This window comes from Topomyia yanbarensis, unplaced genomic scaffold (genome assembly GCF_030247195.1).
Source record: "Topomyia yanbarensis strain Yona2022 unplaced genomic scaffold, ASM3024719v1 HiC_scaffold_4, whole genome shotgun sequence".
In the NCBI taxonomy this organism is placed as follows: Eukaryota; Metazoa; Arthropoda; class Insecta; order Diptera; family Culicidae; genus Topomyia; species Topomyia yanbarensis.
Window position 1 is genome coordinate 280413 of NW_026683602.1, and position 20295 is coordinate 300707.

General features: G+C 40.8%; 2 protein-coding genes across 10 annotated transcripts in view; one reads left to right on the forward strand and one right to left on the reverse strand.

Moving 5' to 3' along the window:
• LOC131695370 (uncharacterized) overlaps nt 1-11057 on the reverse strand; it is a 53110-nt gene extending 42053 nt beyond the window's left edge. For 2 of the 3 annotated variants that reach the window (XM_058983828.1, XM_058983826.1), the window contains exon 1: nt 10165-11057. The gene's annotated coding sequence lies outside the window, so the exon portion shown is untranslated. The remainder of the gene's footprint in view (nt 1-10164) is intronic. The other variant, XM_058983827.1, reaches the window with a different exon arrangement.
• Nucleotides 11058-15660: 4603 nt separating this feature from the next.
• LOC131695443 (multiple coagulation factor deficiency protein 2 homolog) lies at nt 15661-20008 on the forward strand. 7 transcript variants are annotated; one of them, XM_058983947.1, is made up of 6 exons: nt 15661-15773; nt 15866-16058; nt 16148-16231; nt 16302-16489; nt 16630-16778; nt 19655-20008. In XM_058983947.1, exons 2-6 carry the CDS (start codon nt 15972-15974, stop codon nt 19843-19845), a joined length of 699 nt encoding a protein of 232 aa, XP_058839930.1. In that variant the 5' UTR covers nt 15661-15773; nt 15866-15971; the 3' UTR covers nt 19846-20008. The 7 variants fall into 7 exon arrangements, with proteins under 7 accessions (XP_058839930.1, XP_058839932.1, XP_058839931.1 ...); XM_058983949.1 differs by lacking the exon at nt 19655-20008 and adding an exon at nt 19316-19593; XM_058983948.1 differs by lacking the exon at nt 19655-20008 and adding an exon at nt 18986-19279.
• Nucleotides 20009-20295: the final 287 nt, after the last annotated feature.

Genomic DNA, 20295 nt, shown 5'->3' on the forward strand with positions numbered 1-20295 from the left:
GTCAAAAGGGCGAAAGTGTTTTTTGTAAACAAACTTGTTTCGCTCATTAGTCTGCTGCAGAGTGGAATTTCATGAAAAATATGCGTTAATGTAAATTTTTACCCTTCGTAGAAGTAATTTCAATTGTTTTCTGCTTTGAAATTATAGTAAATTAAGAGAAACCATCAAAATAAAAACAAATTATTTACAAATCTTATTCGCCCTTTTGCAAATTTAATATGGAATTGCAAAATACCAAAAAGTTAGTTTTCGAAAAAAAAATGTGGGGCCTTTTCGATCATTCATCATTTTTTGTTCCATGATGGTGAATAGGATCAATTTAATTAATCTCAATTCGGAACAAACTTCATAGTCCATTCGGCAGAAAATCAATTCGACCGATCGCCTCTTCTCCTCCCATGTGGGTGGCTGTTTTGCTTTTCGTGAAACGTGAAACTTTTCCTTGTAGATACCTATAGTTCACCGGTTCATTGTGTTGTGCGCTGCAATGCAAGCGCCGAAAACTTTTCCCACCGAGCAGCCTACTATGTTGCATTCGGCCGACAACTTTCTGAGCTCTAATTGATAACAAGAATAGGAGTCATTATTTTGCGGTTTAACCAGTACATAAAATTGTTGTTGACCGGCTGTTTCTCTAGTGGAGTTGCCAGGTAGTTTTTCTTACCTCTGATGTGTTCTAATTTAAATCAATACCGTGTCCGGTTGTCGGAGTGAACAAAAATCATCACCTAGCAATATCAAACATTAGTCAAACGTGATAGACGGTCAGTTTGAATTGAGACGATTAATGAAACAGCTGACACGCAATGTTGCGTGCATGAATGAGTCGACTAAATCTGTACTTTGCGCTCGGGAAATTCTGATGGTCGCGTAGCGGTCGTCAACCAGTTTGGCAATCCGTTCGTCTGAGCTATGGCGGTCTGTGCTAATTAGCGGGGATAATTATAATCAGCACTACATCGTCACTTTCCCAGCGACTTCCTGTCCGCGGTGACCCAGATGGGTGGAATATTCTGGGAGGATACATTACTTTTTTGTCAATTCGACCGCAACTGAAGAGTTGATTGAGTAACGAGTTGTTTTTTCGATGATCTACAACTCACGAAAACTGAAGATTATCCATTTTCAAAGAATAATTATTATTGCTTTAGGCAATCTTTATTCCATGACGCTTATGGCCATGCCACGGAAACGTCCTGTCTCAAGGTTGCGAGACGAATATATGGCATTTCGATCGATAAATAGCTGTCAAAAGTATTCACCCCAAAACGTTATCGTCAAACTTTCAACTCAATCTAACCATCCCCGGCTGTCATCAGTTTACCCTTTTTTACTCAATAACATCACCAGAATGCGGCACTCAAATTGATGGAAAGCCGGTTCCGTATAGGACCTCCGGGCAGGCGACACCGACCGGCAGTTTACTCAAAACAGCAAGCCAAGCCAAAAGTGGATCAATCAAATCGCGTGAGTTGTTGTGATAAATTCTATCCTCGCGAGTAGGTACTTCTCTCTCTTTTTGCCGGACGAATGTGACGTGAGGGGCAACCACAGCCAGAGCCTACTTGTGGATCGATGTAGTCTCAGAGGAAGGGATGGCAGTTAGGATGTTTTTGTTTTGTTTGCAACTGTGACGTGGTGACATTTAGCGTGCATGGGACTGAGGCCGATGACAAGCTGAAGCGAAAAGCGAAGCGTTTGCGGACGCGTCTGATCACTTTACATAGTGTTTTGCCGCGTTCGCCCCGCTTTTACTATGACAGTATTACGCGTTCTACATGCACACACCAAAGAGATAGGTCAAACGCATTCGCTTCGCTTACCGCTACCGCTTCGCAAATCGCGTAAGCATGTCATCGGCCTGATGGGGAAAATCGGGTTCTTTACTGTAGCAAACCACAAAAGAGCGTGAAATCATGTGGCGGTAAAACTCCGAAAAGGCATTTCAAATTCAATGTGCCATACACATTGGTGGATTGAAAGTGATTAACATTGAACATATTGAAAGGTACGGTTATTATCTGACAGTAACACTGACACCACCAGAAGAACCCAATCGGTGGAAAATGGCATCGAGGCTGACTGTGTGTGCTTTGCCTGCCTTGCAGGCATACGATGGAAGGCTTCCGATAGAGGTTTTCCCAGCTCCGCACCGTATGTGCTTTGCGTTTAGTGCGGTAGGAATCGTTCTACCGACTAGTGGAGCAAGAATCGGCTATCGTGAGTTGTGCACTGTAGGGAAAATTGTTTGTTACTTTCACCGGAATGCGTTCGGCGAAACACACATACACTCTGTACACGCGGTGACAGGGAGTCGGCTAGAAACTACGGTGGCATTTATGTTCAAAAGTGATAACTTTTACATAGAGAAAACAGATTGGCACCTTTTCGATCCGCTTCTACTATACTTAACCAACCAACAATATGACACGTAATTTTTGAACGACCCCACGTTACAATCTATGGTTGTATCTTGAGAAGGAAACTGTTAAAATCAGCGTTGAAAGGGTAAATACCGTTTATGACCGGGACAGGAAATTACCGGGGACGGACTGCTTGCGATCAATTTTAATTTAATTAACCCAGTGCGAAAACATGATCCTTGAATGCTGATAGGGTTTATGCAAATACAGAGAGAGCTGCGAAATGTGGACGATATTCAGATGTAAACTAAACTATTTAAACATGCGATCACATCATAGGTTTAGTAAGTCGTGGTTTTGTATTCGGATTTCGTCGCATCAGTAACTGGAGGACCGATTTGGATAATCGGACCATGCTTCGATTTCGCTACATTGTTCGCGGATGACCTATCGGTTATCCAATTTTCTCCTCCAGTAATAATAAACATTACGGAACCACTAACAGAAGGGTTTCAACATTGAACAACCGAATCAGACATTTTTTCATGCATTATTCCGAGCAGTCAGTCTATAAAAAATGTGACATAATAGCGGTAAAAGCAGTATAGCAAGCCTTGATTTTCTCCTGCAAATGAAAATTAATTGAAGCAGTTCTCGATGGGAAAAAATACGTCCTTTCGATCAATAACGATTCCTCCCGAACTTAGAAGAACCTAGAACCATGAATTGTTGACTTTCACACTTTACCTTCAATTGAAAAAGGCAATAAAAATCAAAGCTTATCGGGTAGAATAATCAGAAAGGAACAAAAAGAATACCCGAATGGCTCCCTGGAATAAGTAGCGCACCATAGGCAGCAAACAGATTGCGAAAGGGGAAGCGAAAAATGAACTATAGGTATAAATTAATATTACACTCGTAAACTTAGGGCCGAAAACTTATCCATAAACATTACACGCGAGCACGGTACGTCACGTCTGTTGTCCCTTTTACAGTTCATTAGACGGGAGTTGCGTTCGCACTTTGGCTGGTAGGTAAATCTAGATTGCTCGTAAAATTACAGAACCAAAAACCTTGAGACTAGAGCTCGGTAGAATTCGAATCCTTACCTGTTTGTTTTGTGTGTTGTTGTTGCATGAAAATTATTAGAATATTATTAAAATATCTTAAAGAACTTTTTTTTCGATAGTTGTTCTATTGGAGCTCTAGAGCTAGGATCTCGGAACGGAAGGGCTGCTCCTCACCAGAATCATTCACTACAATTGCTGACGAGACGTGAAATGTTACCCACTGAAACACTGCTTAAGGTCAATTGAAGCGGGCCGTGATTTTAAATGTGATATTTCCATATCAACTTTTGAATAGGGCTAATAAGATTTGTAAACAATCTTTTGTTGGCATGATTTCTCTTTATTTCAACCCAGAAAACATTTGAAATTGATTCTACCAAGGGTAAAGATGTTGATTCATGTGTATTTCTCATGAAAATCAACTCAGCATCGGAATAATGAGCAAAATAAGTTTGTGTACATAAATCTCCTTAACCCTTTCTGAAGACTTAATATTGATTTATTGTACGGTTCAGATTTGTGTAGGGACTTGATGATTGCGTGTATAATCGCGAAGGGCTCGAGTGTTTGTACGTTAACGGGTTCGAGCGCGTGGGCTTTGTATATTGCGTGTGCTAGCGTGTATTGCGACCAGTTCATTGACGCCCCCACCATTCGCTACGGACTACTCGGAATAGTCTCCGGAAGATCGTCCGTCCTACGATTTCGAGTGGAGGATGACGTTCTGTTCTTAGGTGCCCCGACAACCTATCGTCGATGACACGTGCTCTCAATCTAGTCCCAGGCGGTGGATGTACCCTACTCCGGTCACGCTCGCTGGTCTATAAAACTGACTTGTCGAGTGCCAAGATTGGTCCGACGATTCCGGTTGAAGTATGACTTCCGGTTCATCTGTGCCTCTACGACCCGAAGTCCTGTACTGCTACGTTGCTTCTCCCGCCGTATTCATTGTAACGCTGAAATGATCTGAACGACTGTTCTGTCCACCGCGTCCCAGTTTCTTTGTCTGTACACTATCTTTGGAAATTATTGTTCATGTTGACGTCCTCACCGACAATCATTTCGTTTTGCTCGAGTCGAATCGCTGGTATTCGAAGACCACGTGCTCAGGTGTCTCCTCACGCGATGCAGAACGGCGATCTCGCGTTGTCAAACCTGTTCAGATACTTCTTGAAATAACCATGACCAGACACGAACTGCACCATGTAGAAATTCATTTCACCGTGCACTCTGTTCACCCATATCGCCAGAAATGGAATTAGTCGATGGTTTCCATTTACCATTTACTGCGTTATCCCACTTGCTTAAGGTATTAGCTCGGGCTCGTTTACGGGCTCCTCTCGTGCCTCGATCTTTGTAACACTGGCTGTCTTATTCGAGTAGAAGGTTTATGGGAATCTTTCCAGTTATCAAGTAGGCTGCTTCTGACGAGATAGTTCGCTAGACGCCCGCATGACCATCAACCTGAACGTACTGTTGTATGTGTATGTGTCAAAAGTGTTACGCATTTTCATAGATATGGCTGCATTTATTTGCACAAAATTAGTCGTAAATGATAGGTACAACCTTCCCATCGGCTGGTATTGAATCGTTTCGTTTCGTTTCGTTCCGTTTCGTTCCACTTCGTTCCGTTTCGTTCCCTTTTGTTCCGTTTTATTCCGTTTTGTTCATTTCCTTTATTTCCTTCATTTTATTTTAAGTGCTGCAAACTAATGAACGATCCGACAGTGTTATATGTAAGAAATGTCTCATCTCTCTGCTAGGTGGATTAAGTCGATTTTCTAAATTAAACTCACCGCTTCTGTTTATTACTCTGATATCAGCAAAAAGTAATTTTCTAAGCACTAATATCAGCAAATAGGGGACCATGACAGCGTTAGCATCAAAATGCCCGTTTATATGGACGATGATAAGATTGATGTGCCTCTACACGATATATCCCCGGCAGGGACGGACCCAGAAAAACTTTTCGGTAGGAGTCTGAAATTTCGATGTTAAAATGAAAATTGCGCAATTCGTAATACGTAATAGCCTTATTTAATGAATATTATAAGTTTTGTTGGTCAAATTTGGTTTAGCATGATTTTGAGTTTGAAACTTGTATAAACATGAAACTAATTTGAAATTTCTCAACAAGTAAAAAAATTCGGAGGGGATCCGGACCCTCAGAACCCTTCCCTCGGATCCGCCACTGAATTCCCCGGGTACTAGCAATGAATCATGCCGGAATACGGAACGCTGGCAACCGGTAAATAAATACATTTTTCCAGGTATTTCCGAAGGCGTGTATGCCCCGAGAATGCGAGTGCCGAAATCTATTGCTCTTACCTGAACCTTCAATACGAAATAAAAGGAGTTATCAAATCTCAAATCACGCTCTGCACATATAAAGAACAGACCCCTACGGGCCAGTTCTGCAACAAGAAGGCACACTATGGGAAACCATGTACAAAAACCTCTAACGAAACAACAACAGCCAACCCACAGGCCTCAGCAGCATCAATTAAATCACAAACAAACCGGCGTTGTTGCTCACGCACCAACGAATGCTGGAACAATAGAATCTACGCACAGCGTGTCCAATCATTGTGATGCGCCTACTACTTCCCAATCGACTGCCAGCACCACCGACGATAAAGTAAATGACTTCGACTTTCACTTGTCCCGTAATGTCAAGAAATCGTTTCTGAGCTCATTATTTTATTAGCTGCGGTTAGTGTAGTGCTTGTTTTTTGTTTATTTCACACGGCTCAATCCGTTAGTATAACTGAGCTGTGGGTCTTTTTTGATTTTTATAATATGTAAAAAATAAAAATTAATTTTCACTAAGACTATCCAACGGCTCTTGTTCACGCAGCTTGCTGCTGCGTGTTGAGATCCTCTTCCTTGGCGGTGAAACAGCTGCGTTGTTTCTAGTTTGCTGCCGCAACTAGAGGGTCATTCAGTTCGCTTTCTCTCGCGTTTTCATTCACGTCCATGTCGTCATCGGTACTGCATTCATGTTGCTCACGGTCGGTTTTTCTTACTTGTTTTTTTTTGTGTGCTTACGCGTCGCTGTTGTAGATCGATCTTCATCGGCATCTGATTCATTTTTGGTGGTGGTGGTTGTTGGTTTGGAAGCATTTGGTGTAATTGTTGTAATTTTGCTGTTCGTAACGGTAGTTGGTTTAGTGGTCCGGGCCATATCGTTGAGTTAGTGTTTGTTAAAGCGCGGTCCGCAGTCGTTAGTTTAACAACCGGTTGTAGTTTAGCATACGACGACTGTGTACCGGTCTTGGCCGTAGCGGATGGACTTTCTTTAGCAACCTCCGAGCAAGGTTTTCCGTGGTGTAGCGGTTGATCACAGAACTGGCACGTAGGAATCTGCCTTGGGTAGGTCACCATTGTTCGCTGATTAAATGTAACACCTTGTGTTTTGCCATAAATGGTTAGATATGAGGGGATAGGTTTTGGCCGCCGCATTTTCACCACAAGAACTCCGTTGCGGAGACCTGGGAAGATGTTTGTCCGTGTGTCTTCCGTAATGGTTTCCACTTCACTCTATTTTGACATGAGTTGTTTGATAACAGCGTGATTAGTACGCGGTGCCAAGTCATGTAGCTTAACTTCAATAGTGTCACGGTCTACATATGTTAGGATGCTGTATAAAATGTCATTACATTCGACAACGTGCTTCAAGTTGTTCTGCGTATCAAATGATTCTGCTTGTTTAATGTTTTGGAACGTAATCAGTATCAGTATCGAAATAAAAAAGATACCTTTGTTCTAAGTACCAACATGAACTGTTGCAATAAATTTAGAGTAAAAATTCCCGTGTACATTTAAGATGAGATGGCCCGATATCAATAATACCAAAATTTATGTCGCAATATGAATATGTTCTCTTTGTCAAGGAGAAAATGAGTTTTTATGGAATAAATACTAGTAATTATGATTGCGATACCGTTAAGCCTATAACCATTGACCAGAAATCGGGAGGCCCTCTCTACAAATCGTTAGACTGAAATTCACCGTCACAGGCTCTGGGATATTTTATTAAAATTCTCTTCACTGACTCAAAAAATTATATTGATAGGAAGAAACTATCCGCCAAATACGCCATTTTTCATCATATCTTGCTGGGCGAACTAAAAACTACAAGGGGCAGCCCTAAGGGGTTGCACGAACTGTAGACGTAGGACTATACTACTTAATGTAAAATATTTATTTTCTTAGTACTTAGTGTGTGGGAAAAAAACACCCGGACCGGTGAAGAAAAATCAAATTTTAGACAATATAATCACATCTCATGTATAGAACAAACTTTCTAGTTGCTCTCAAACAGATCCTAAAAGTTCAAACACCCATGAATAACCCCAAGTTTGTAGATGTGTTTCGATGCCACAGGATTGTAAAATTCAATTCTTCCGTGACAATTTTTTTTGCCTGCAAAATGCCCTGTGTGTATGCAAAGCTCATGATTTGTTGGGATATTAGCATTGATCGGAAAATGCTTTCCAACGCTGCGCATTGCATACATACAGGACATTTTGCAGGTCACCAGAAGCTGTTCATTTTACTACCGACACATGTTCATTTTACCCACTCGCTATAAACATGTCTCATTTTTGGACATGTTTAGAAATCAAGAATCATGTTTGAAAAAATGTGTTTATGACGAAGTATTTTTACCAGATATGTACAAAACATGTCTAACAAGAAACATAAGGTGTAATATCTCATTCACTTATTAGTTAGAAAATAATGACTTTGCTTAACGTGTTCATTTTACCGCCAAATCCCCTACCTACCAACACATTCACCCCAAACATTGAACCCAAGCGTACAATGCAAAATAAGTCAACGCTGATGATGATGGGTAGAGCGAAAGAGACAACTAGTACCACTACGGCACTATTAGCGCGTTTCACCAAAATTCCACGCGGCCTTTCCCGATTGAAAGGAACGGCCGCGCTTAGCCCATCTGTCATAATATCGTGATTTTGCATAGCGAAGGGCTGAATGATTTTGTTCCAAAAAACAGCCCTGCGTTATGCAACACTTTGTGCAGGTTGATTATACCAGTTGCAAGTGGGGCCAAATTCACCAAGTTCCGTAAAATTCCTTTTAAATTACAGAATTGATAAAATTGCTTAGATGAGCTAAACTAATTAATCAAATCCTGTTTTAAAAACTGTCCTTGCGTTTAAACCAATATGGGAAGCTTATTACTACCACTACATTACTTAATTTCAAGCGCAAATTGCAAATACATGTGCTAGTTAAACTAAAAATTTACTGGCAACATTACAGCGGCATTTAGGAAGCAGTTGGAGCGGTCGCCTGTTGGACGACACAGGGTAACGTCCCTCCACAGCCAGTGTAACGGACTTCTAGCTCAGCTACACTGGCTGTAAAAAACACAGCGCAGTGATCTGCTTCGCTAGCGTTGCGCGCTAGGTACACCAATCCGTCGTACAGGGCTTGGGAAGCGCTATCTTCTGTGTGTTGATGCGCGATATTTTGACAAGGTTGTATATCATTTAATTTTTTAATGCTATGATATCAAAAATCTTTGGGTTTATCTATTGGAATCTATTCTTAGAAGTATTTCGGGGCGATTTGCGCAAAAAAATTGAAAATTTATCGTGAGATGGCTAAATTATATGCGTTTAAAATTGGACCACTTTTCGTTACATACCATTTTTGTAGAATTTGCAGAGTGCACCCCCATATCGAAAACAAAGACGTAGTCCTACGTCAAAAAAGATTGAAGAATTCAGAGGAATATCAACATCACGCTTTTAAGATTTTTTAGATTTTAAAGTCTATGTAAAATATTCAACAAAATGCACTTGTATAAATCAAAAGAAACTTTCATAAATGTAATTTCTCGATAGTAGTTGTACATTTGAAATTTCCGCAACTTTAATTAGAATTATAATAAAATTGAACAGGGAATTGGTCCTATGTCTAAAGCAATTTTTTCGTTGTTCATGGCCGTTTATGAACCCCCAAAATATTAAAGATGTCAAAAAGTCCAGTTCACCGTACATTTTCTTTCGCCCAAACTTTTGTTACTGCACCTGAGTTGGGGAGGCGCAAGTCGGGCAGCGTTCACTCTTCCTGTTCCTAGTGATCCTCGAACTTTTTCTGAGCGCCTTTCATCGTTTCATAGCATGGAAGTTTTCATGATGGAAGAGCCAACTCTTGCTCAATGCTTAACTACATTTATCTTGAAACTTTTTCTTAGTTCTAGCGACATTCAATTGGTTAGAGATTACTAAGTTGGGCAAGTTATGAAAAGTTTTGAGCCATAGTACTCCGTTGAGAGCAAAGATTTAGAATACACAGATCGGAAAATTAGAAGTGGCCAGCTCATTGGGAACAGCCTTGATATCTTACGAAAATATACCATTTGTATTCTGCTGACAGGAGTCACATATACACAGAGTTACTGCGAATCGTTCGATTTCACCAATATTGTCTCTCCTTACTATTGTAATGAGTTCTATTGTTTCATATCAACAGTTATAGAGGCACGTGTTGCAATATTCAATAAATAAAACCACTTTTGACATTGACAAATAATGAATAAAATAGTTACAACGAGAAAAGATCCGATCCCACAAAAGCACAAGCAATCATAACTTCCCCAGCAGGTTCCTGTATAATTCAACAGACTTCTATCGGGAACTGAATCTACACTAGCTGAGTAGAATTTATTTATAACCTCGTCTGACTTCACTTACCGCCAGCTGTTTGTACCTTGGTACGCCGAGAACCACACCGTTTGACCTCCACCGGTGTATATACAAAGCGCTCTTTTCTGTTGCTTCAAGCCGGCCGACTGCTGACCGGTTTATGTGGTTATTTCTCGGGGGCCTCTCTTACGTAAAATTGAAAAAAATGTAACAATCTTCTGTTCCACTTTTCACTCAGCTTCATCAAAAATTCAAACTCACAATTTATAATGAAAACCTTCGATCGTCCCAGCAGAACGGATCCTTTGTTTACCACTAACACCACCACTCGGACTGGCACAATATGTTTACAACCTGGTGTCTGCGAGAGAAACCGAGCAGAGTTTGTTCTGCGTTCGGATGCCTCACATAGATACGCTAATGTCAGCCAGCGGAGCGGACAGACACTTGACGACCGATTCTCGTAGCATATAGAAAATAACACTTCGCTTTGCTCTCTTTCTTCTGCGGCCACCCACTTCCCCGGAGGCCCGCCAGCCAAAGCAAATACTTCTTCGATTCGAGTTTTCCTTCAATTTTCACCTCGACTTTGTGGCCGACTTCAGCAAACACAACACTGATTTGCTATCCAAACAAAAGCGAGCACTCTTCTTTCCGGTTGATCCCCTCAAGTGGTTGAGCTAGGTCGACAGCGACCTAATCCCATCGTCCGAATGCGACAGATTGTGACATTCTGGCGTAATCCGTACAGCAGGAAACCGACCGATGCGGATATGTTGAACCACGCACCGTTGTACTGCAGAATGCTGCAGACTCTGAGAATGCGTGTGCGGGGGAGGGAGAGCCACCGACCGATACCATAGACGAGACAGCTTATGCCGCAGCGCAGCAGGGTGAATCCGAAAGCAAGGACCAAATCGAACCGAACGGAGCGAACCAATTCGTGAGACTGGTGCTGGAGGATGTTTCGTCCGTATGCCGCACTATCAGAGTCCTAAACAGATCGGGGCCCCGTAGGTAGGAAAGATAGGCAGACCTATGCTCACTCGAACTCAATTGGTGGCCGTCGTTTCTCTCGGAAAATGGTGTGTTTATCGCGAAATTTCTCATCGAGTTCGGTCAGTAGAAATGAGTTTATACATACCTGCTGTAGGGGGAAGATGATGGTTGATGGGTTGTTTGTGTTGGTGTGGGTGGATGGACGATTTTCCCGATCAGTGTGATGTGCGAGAGCTTAGCTTTTCCGAGTTATACCGATAGTTTTTTTTAAGCTTTCTGAGTTAAAAGTAATCACATTGCAGCATAAGCGGGCCTTACACGTTCAATATTTTTGTCAATACTAGAGTGTATTGACAAAAGTATTGTACGTGTAATGGAAAAAAAATTATTGACGATGTGGATTTCAAACGGGACTGAAATATTGTAACAATATCGTCAATACTCGTATTGACGAAAATATTGAACGTGTAAGGGCCGCTATAGAGTCTATTGTCAATACAAGCTTCACCACAGAAACAAAAAAGATTCATGGCTATCTGAGTTATTGAACCGAAAAAGCTTTATATTGTTGGTACCCATTCGTTGGTACGCCTCTGCATGGGACAGTTTTACGAGTTCTATACAATCCACCAGACTTTGTTGGAGCACGTGGCATGTGATGCGCATGCCTCCCACCGGCAACAAACATTTCGGAGAGAAAACACTTCGTGCACCTGAAAGCATATCTGCAGAATGTTGAGAGATTGTCAATGTTCGATAAGAAAAAAAGCATGAATTATGCACAATTTATTTATGCTACATTGCTACGAGTATCTCTTTCTCTCTTCTAAATAAAAAAAATGCTTCGGATGTGGAAGGATGTCATTCGATGCTATTAGAGATGATCGAAAATCAATTTGTGATCGTCGTTCTAAAACAATGTTATCTTATAGTTTCTTTATAGTACATTTTTTTGGAGTAGAGCTGGTCTGATCGGCATTTCTGCCCTACCCAAAGATGCTTGCCCCCTCGATACAAGTTTGAACTAGGTCGAATTAGCACATGGGCGCCATATAAATATCATTGTCAATATGAATAATCTTATATGTTGTCAGCGTGATTGTTGTTCGTTCTTGCCTTTTTATGTTCAAAATACCAATTTACCTTGTCGTTGTAATATCAATGTTTCTTTACAGATCTCTTAATAGATTAACTTGTCTTTTTTGATTGTTTATTTGTTTCCATTTTTTTACTATAATATGTATTATATGTATTTTTTTTTTCGAGAGTTGTCCTACTGGAGCTGTAGAGCTAAGGTCTCGGCAGGGCTCTCCGTCAGAATCACTAACTACAATTGCAGACGAGATGGGGAATGTCACCCACTAAAACACTGCTTAAGACCAATTGTTACGGGCCGTCATTCTGAATGTGATATCCATTGTGCGGTTCAGATATGTGCGAGCGTAGGGACTTGAGGAGTGCGAGTATCATCGCGAAGGGCTCAAGCACTTGTATCAAATCGAATGCAACGTGTTCGCTCGGCTGTGCGTTTGTACGTCGCGTGTGCTAACGTGTATATAACTCCGCGTGTGTAACTTCGATTTTATAACCGTGTGTTCATTCGCATATTCCCGTGTTTTTCGTGGATGATGGTACACAGATTGTTAATCTGATACTTAATTTTCGTTGCACAATTCAGATGCTAGAAGAGAGTATCACTAGAGTTCCCGGTCACGTCGCCATGGAACGTGTTGTCTAGTGAATATGAGCGCCATTTTTTATTGGTTCAACTGAAGGCATGGACCTAGTCTGTTAAACCCGAAGAAAGAGATTTCCTGACGTGATCGATGCATTATCGGCCGTCTGTAAGTTTCCGCTTGAGACCGCGTTTATAAGAATATTAGTGGTAAAACTTTCACTTTATCACCGGGGTGTTTTCATGCTTGCGAGACCGCGGGTTTTAGTGTGCGTGAATGATCGCGAAGGTCTTAAGCGTTTGTATGTTGATGTGCTGAATGCAAGAAGAGAGTGAGATTTCCCATATCACTAAAGTTCCCGGTCATGTCGCCATGGAACGTGTTGTCTAGTGAATATGAGCGCAATGTTTTTGTTGGTCCAACTGAAAGCATGAATCTAGGCTGCTAGGACCGGGACTAGGGACTTCTGGACGTGACCGATCCATTATCGCACAAGCAGCGGGTAATGCTTAAGACCGCGTTTGTAAATTTATAGATGCCAAAACGTTCGCTTAATTGCCGGGGTGTTTTAATGTTGGCCAGATCGCAGGCGTAAGTATGTGTGGATGATTGCAATTGCATGTTCGCGTTTGTGACCAAGTTTATGTAATCGCGAATGCCACGAACGTTTGTACGTTTGGAATGAGAGAGATTGTGAGTGTTAGCATGAATCTAATTTAAGTTTTAGTAGTAGAAGGAAACATGACGTGCCGAATAAAGTAAAAAAGGTGCAGATATTAATTAAAGATATATAAATTGACCGTTAATATTTTTGGTATATAAGAGTAGTGGAAAAGCAGACGAATGGAAGCACATCAAAACAGACTAAGGAAGTAAAAGAAGCCAGCAAATGCCATTACCGATGAATTAATCCTACTTTAATTTATCCAATTCGTTTTTCCCGAATGAATCAAATCGAATGAACGAATTGAGCACCGGAAAAATATGACCAACGAATCCTAGAAAAGATTACCAACTGTTTTATCATAAATGTCAGTTCTGTATCCATTCCTTGTCCCAGCTGTCACCAATACTCAGACTAACACACACAGATATACGACTAGCACATAACAATTGTACAATAATAGTAAAAACTACAATTATTACTACTCTAACCCTAGTAGGTTTTTATTTATACTTATATATTTTATTAGCCTTATATAGTTGACCGAGTAGACCGATAAATCGACACTCAATGACCTCCCTCTGTGTAAGTAGCGTTAAGTCCACTACTCGGGTTCTTGTTTGCCCGGCGTACCCTTCATTTCAGGGCGGCCTAGGTGCCTCTACCGGAATAGGGATCTTTAGGGGAGTGCGGGTTAAGGCATATCCTGATGCAGATTAGTACCGTGAGTTAATATCTCAGTCCTTTTTCAATTTTTAGGCCCGAAACTATTGAAAAAAAAAACATTTTTAGTTTGTTTTCTTTTAGGACAATAACACATCCAAACCCATGCGACTTGCACGACACTATAGGTTGCCTTATCAGATCTACCATAGTTTGCAGATGAAACTTGGGATGGCAGGCTGCTAGCGGATTGCAAAAGTACCAGATCATGCTGTGTGGGGTGATGTCCCGGTTAACAATGAGGCGAACGAGATATTTGCAATCATTTAGTAGGACAACTCCATATTAAATTTGCAAAAGGGCGAATAAGATTTGTAAACGAACTATTATTTTGATGGTTTCTCTTAATTTACTATAATTTCGAAGCAGAAAACCATTGAAATTACTTCTACGAAGGGTCAAAATTTACATTAACGCATATTTTTCATGAAATTCCACTCTGCAGCAGACTAATGAGCGAAACAAGTTTGTTTACAAAAAACACTTTCGCCCTTTTGACGAATTAATATTGAACTGTCAGTTTGTTGGTTGAATTTAATTTGGTTTTTTTTTTAATTTAATAATCAGAAAAGAATAATTAAGGTTTGAAAATGATATGAGTGTACTCGTAAGGACACCTGCTATCAATACATATGAAAAACTGAGGCATTTTTTTTTCCAAATTAAAGATCCCTATTTCGGATTTTCGTAATGGTTTCAGCGGAAAAAAACTTTTTTTTGCATTTTTTTAGAACTTTTCGTGAAGTGAATTAATCAAAACTTTTGTTAATTATAGTGTATCATTTCAGTAATATGCTGTAATTTTTCTATGCAAAAATATCGACAAAAAACTCGGTGACGAAGCTTTTTGTGGAACGTCTCTGGATAAACATGATTAGCGGTGTTACCTGCCATACAAAAGCTGCTTAACCGATTTCTTTCAAACATTGCATACACATTCTATGTAAAAAAATGCCCAACCCCTACGTTGAGTTTTCGAGATAATTTTTCAATTAAGGGGTTTTTTTACTCATTTGAAATAAAAATTTCTATTTTTCACGAATTATTTTGCCTTTTTACGAGTAAACACCCCCTTAATCGAGTCAACGAGTAAACACCCTCTTATCTCAAAAACTCAACGTTGGGGTTTAACATAGGATGTTTATGCAAAATTTGAAAGAAATCGGTGAAGTAGGTGAGGCAGGTAACACCGCAAATCATATTTTTTCCCAGAGATGTTCCACGAAAACTTAATAGAAAATTACAGAATGTTATTGAAATGATACACTAGAATGTATAAAAGTTTTTATCAATTCGCTTCACGCAGTTTTAAAAACAAAACGCAAAAAAGTCCGCATCAAGTTGGTTACTCTAGCGTTTCAAAACGTTACACACGAATAACTACCGAGACAACAGTGGAGGCAACCATGCATCGAAACACCCTCACGCTTGTACTAATGTCAGAATCCCATGTTTTTTTGTTTCTTCACCTCTGTAAACATTCCGCGTTGTCAAACGCCAGTGAGATGAAACAGCAACAGCAGCAGTGGCAGAGCTGAAGAAACATACGTGGATATTTCATTGAGCGCCTCAAGTAGCTATTATACGTTCTACAGGTAAGTGTCGTGTCGTTTGTACCTGCTGCCGGAGACTAGATCCAACTTTAGCTAGCGAATTGTAACCGTTTGTTGTGTAACGTTTATTCCAGAAAATCTGACATTTATACGAAAGACACTCGTTGAGCCCACGAGATTAAGCAAGCTGGAAAGTGAAAGTTTTATTTTTATATAAGAAAACCAGTGCAACGGGAAATTATGAAACAGCTTGCGTTAACCTTGATACTGTTTGCAGTGGTGGCATTCGGTCAGCGGGTCGTACCGGGAGTCAATCCTAATCAGTATGTAAGTGCAAAGAATTTCAATGATGTTGGAATTTTCATTAATTTAAAACATTAATTGCATTATACACCATTGGTCATCCTCGAAACCAGCAACAGCAGCAAGGACAATATCATCAACCACCTCCGCCACAGTACAACAATCAGCAACCTCCACACCAACAGCAACAACATTATGTAAATACTCTATACAGTGCTCTACATCAGTGTCTCATAAGAATGCTAAACTCGTATTCATAATTTCTAGCAGCAACAGCAACAACCTCAGTATCAACAGCAGCAGGTTCCTGTACAGCCGCAGTACCAGCAACATCAACAGCAGGCACCAGTGCAACATCAACAACAACAGCAGCAACAGCATCATCCCGGTCAGGCCCAGCACCATGGCCAACCCCAGCAGGTGTTGAACACGAACAACATCCAACATGAGAAGCAGTAAGTAGCAGATACTGATAAGAGAAATCGCTTATCAATCCAAAATTAGCCGCCCCAATATTTCCCTTCAACAAGCTTAGATTAGTGTGCCTAGTAATCGATAAGGATTGCAACGCATTATCGACTGCCTTCTATTTTAGACACATCGCTGAACATATGGATGTACCGATCGATACCAGCAAAATGAGCGAACAGGAGCTGCAGTTCCACTACTTCAAGATGCACGATGCGGACAATAATAATAAACTGGACGGCTGTGAGCTGATCAAATCGTTGATCCATTGGCACGGTGAGTACCGCTCGCTTCTAGACATTTTCTCATCCCGTTGTGGCTAAATGTGCTTGCCGGTTCAATTTGTAGTAATATGTCCACAATTTGTAATGTTTTGTTTTTAATTCTTCATCCATGGCAGTGAAAGAACGCCAACATTTGTGCTGATGTCGGTGGGGTTCTGGTCTAACGTTAGAGCACTATACATTGTATCAAACTGGGAAAGACTGGACACTGGTATCACTAGTTCGTAGAGCACTAATCATTTCTATGTTTCCATCCTACACAGCCGCTGTCGGTTGCACAGGGTTCATAATAAATGGGCGGCACTGTATAGATTATGTTCTTCAAATTGACACATTGAAACAGGACAATACCAACGCAGCTGTATGAGGGTATCGGCAATTGTAAAATTACAATCTAGGCGGCGAACGATCCGGTATTCATCTCATTAGTCATTGTATCACATTGACTAAATCGGAACCAATGTCCAGTGTTTGTTGCCTTCCATTTGAATCAAAAAAATCGTTTTCCATTTCACACCAATCAGCGTCGCAATCGCTAAAAGGAAGGCCACGGATTTGAGAACCTTTTTCCGTTGTAGGTATAAGGGCGAAGATTGATATCGAGTTTCGAGAAATGAAAAATGAAATAGAGTTTGTTCCTAGTATTATCACTGTAGGCTGTGGCAATACACGGAGCAGATAATGCAAATGCCGCCTTCACTAATGGGTTCAAAATAGAGGAACTGAGATGAATTAGGAAGTCGCAATCACACCTTACGAAATATGCCTCTTTCAATTATCACTTATTTTGTTTTGGATTGCTTGTCACGTGAAGCGTGCTATAACTAAAATTTTATTTCCCAAATAAGTATCGACACATGGAAACACACGTTCTCAATTGATAAAAATGTTAGCCAGTTGAGAAAAATCCAAAATTAGTTCTACTTGATAGTAGAACCACTTTTTTATTAGTTTGATAAATTATTTATTGTCGTCTATCGCCAAGAAGATGCGATTAATCAGTGAGACGATGAATCACACTGTGAATAAAATACGTTTATTTTTATCATTTTTTTTCTAAATACGAAAAGGTCAAACGGCTTTTGTAAGCTAAGGCCGCGATCCTTGGCAAATAAAATAAATATAAAACATGTGATTTTGTATTGATCTCCTAAAAAAAATTATTTACAAGAACCCGAGCACATTAGTTCCAACGATTTGAATTCAAAAGTGAACGACCTCGTTGACCAAATGGATATTTTTCGATTTTTTTTCACCCATCCACACAAACACACATACGAACGCCCGCATCCGCCAGAAGAAAGTAAAAACCAGGAACAACCCGGCCAACCCGCTCACCAGGACAAGATCTTCTCCAACGATGAGCTGTCTGCGTTGATCGATCCGATCCTTAGCTCGGACGATCACAATAAGGACGGCTTCATCGATTATCCGGAGTTTGTGCGGGCGCAGCACAAGGCGGCCACTCAGGACGAACAGCAACCCCCGCAGTGATCGTGGTGATCGCTGTTGGTTGCAATCTCGATTCTTTAACTTTCCACCTTTCAATGGACAGCAGTCCCCCAACCGAACCGAGCCAGAAACCATAACGCATAATCATGGGGTCGTGGATCATGATTTGACGAAACATTCCGAGATTTGAAATTGAAAGTATTAGTTAATGGCACAAGATGCAGCTTCCTCCTGGCTGAGCGAAGCTGAACTATTATGACTATGTTGTAAAACAACAATCTCACTGTCAAATTTATTTTCAGAAAGAAAAAACTTTCTCAACTCGTTTTTGTATGACTCAAGATACGTATGATCGTGTATTTTTGTAAATGTAAAGCAACGAGAATTTTTAAGAAGCACAAAATTGATAGAAAATACAAACAATAACATTAAGGGATGTTGATTGTACATATAAAGCAAATAGTTTTTTTTTTAATTAAGACGTAAAACGATGACCTAAGATAGTGCTTGTCGCAAATCATTCATCATGTACAATCATTATAATCTTCAAACATCGTCACACAGCATCGATCTTACTGTAGTTTTGTTTTGGTGTTGGTATAACGCATCTACAGGTTACATCGACGGGTACACACATAACAGCACACGTGATGGTCGGCATCCATTGCGCCACCTTCGTCGCACTGTGAACTGCTAAGCGCATCCTGTACTAACCGCATGCGATGTTCATTCCATACCTACTAACAGACGACAAGACGACAGGGAAAAAAAGTTCCGTCATCCATTACACCGACGACGATTTGGAAAGTATCGTCGACTCAGTGCTGAACCTAATGGACGCTAACCAGGACGGGTACGTCGACTACTTGGAATATCGACTGTCCGATGTTCATGCAAACCGCAACGACGATTATCCGCAGGGACGACCCTGAATGACGGTGTTGTGCTGTTTTTGTTATGTTCTTGTAATTTTGTAAATTTTGAATAATAAAAAGTGCTTTTTACCGGCAAGGGTGCTTAAACTTTCCTGGTTTTCCAAGAGTAACGCTAACACGGCACCACTTTCCTCGCAATCAGGAAACGAACAACACAAGGGTTCGGATGGGAAGGAAACGGAGGAGACTGAAAAACCGGTCCACGTTTATACCGACGAGCAGCTGACGACGATTGTGGAGGCGGTGATGGGAAATATGGACAAAAACGACGACGGGTTCATCGAATGGGCCGAGTACATAAAATCCTCATCCTAGTTGGCTATCACTTTTGCATGACGTTTTCGATACTTACTAACCATGGTTGATAATGGCAACTGCAACGAGTTAATAAATATTATCTAGTGCGCTACTAAACCAAGAAAGGCGACGGGGGAGTGTGTATGTTGTTATTCGAAAACCTTGCACTAATTTATTCTTGCAGACTCTAAAGAAGGCGAGGAGCATCACGGAGAAGGCGAACAGCGGACGGAGTCCGTTCCGCAGGATGACGATACGCTGCAATCACTGATCGATCCTATCCTGGAGCTGATGGACAAGGATCATGATGGGTTCATTTCTTACATGGAGTACCGACAGGCTGAGGCCTCCCAGGCGGCGAAGGATGCCCACTGAAGTGGGTGTTTTGATCGAGGGAGCAGAATAAGAGAAGGCTGATTTTTTGTCCAGTCAACGAGTTTTAGTTGTTTTCTGTTCTGTGCAACTGTGAGCATTTAGCAAGTGTTGTAATTTTGTTAAGATCTGACCAAGTTTAAGAAAAAAAAGTTATCAAACTTAATACAGTCGTTGAATTTAAAGAGAGAAATTTTCTAGACTTGAGCTTTAAAGAAAGTGTTTCCAGGAGCGGCCTGTGGTTGGGACGATACTAGGGGATCCAAAGAACACGGACAAGGGACGACTTATTGTTAGGTATTTAGTCATTTGTTGAGTTTTGAGTTCGGCATATCAGAACCGGCGAAGGTCAAACGCTAAGAGTAAATTGACATATCCTTTTCCCTTCAGCTGCGACTGAAGCTGACTGCAAACGTTTGCAGTTGAATATCTTCACTGGTTGCAGCTTGGGGT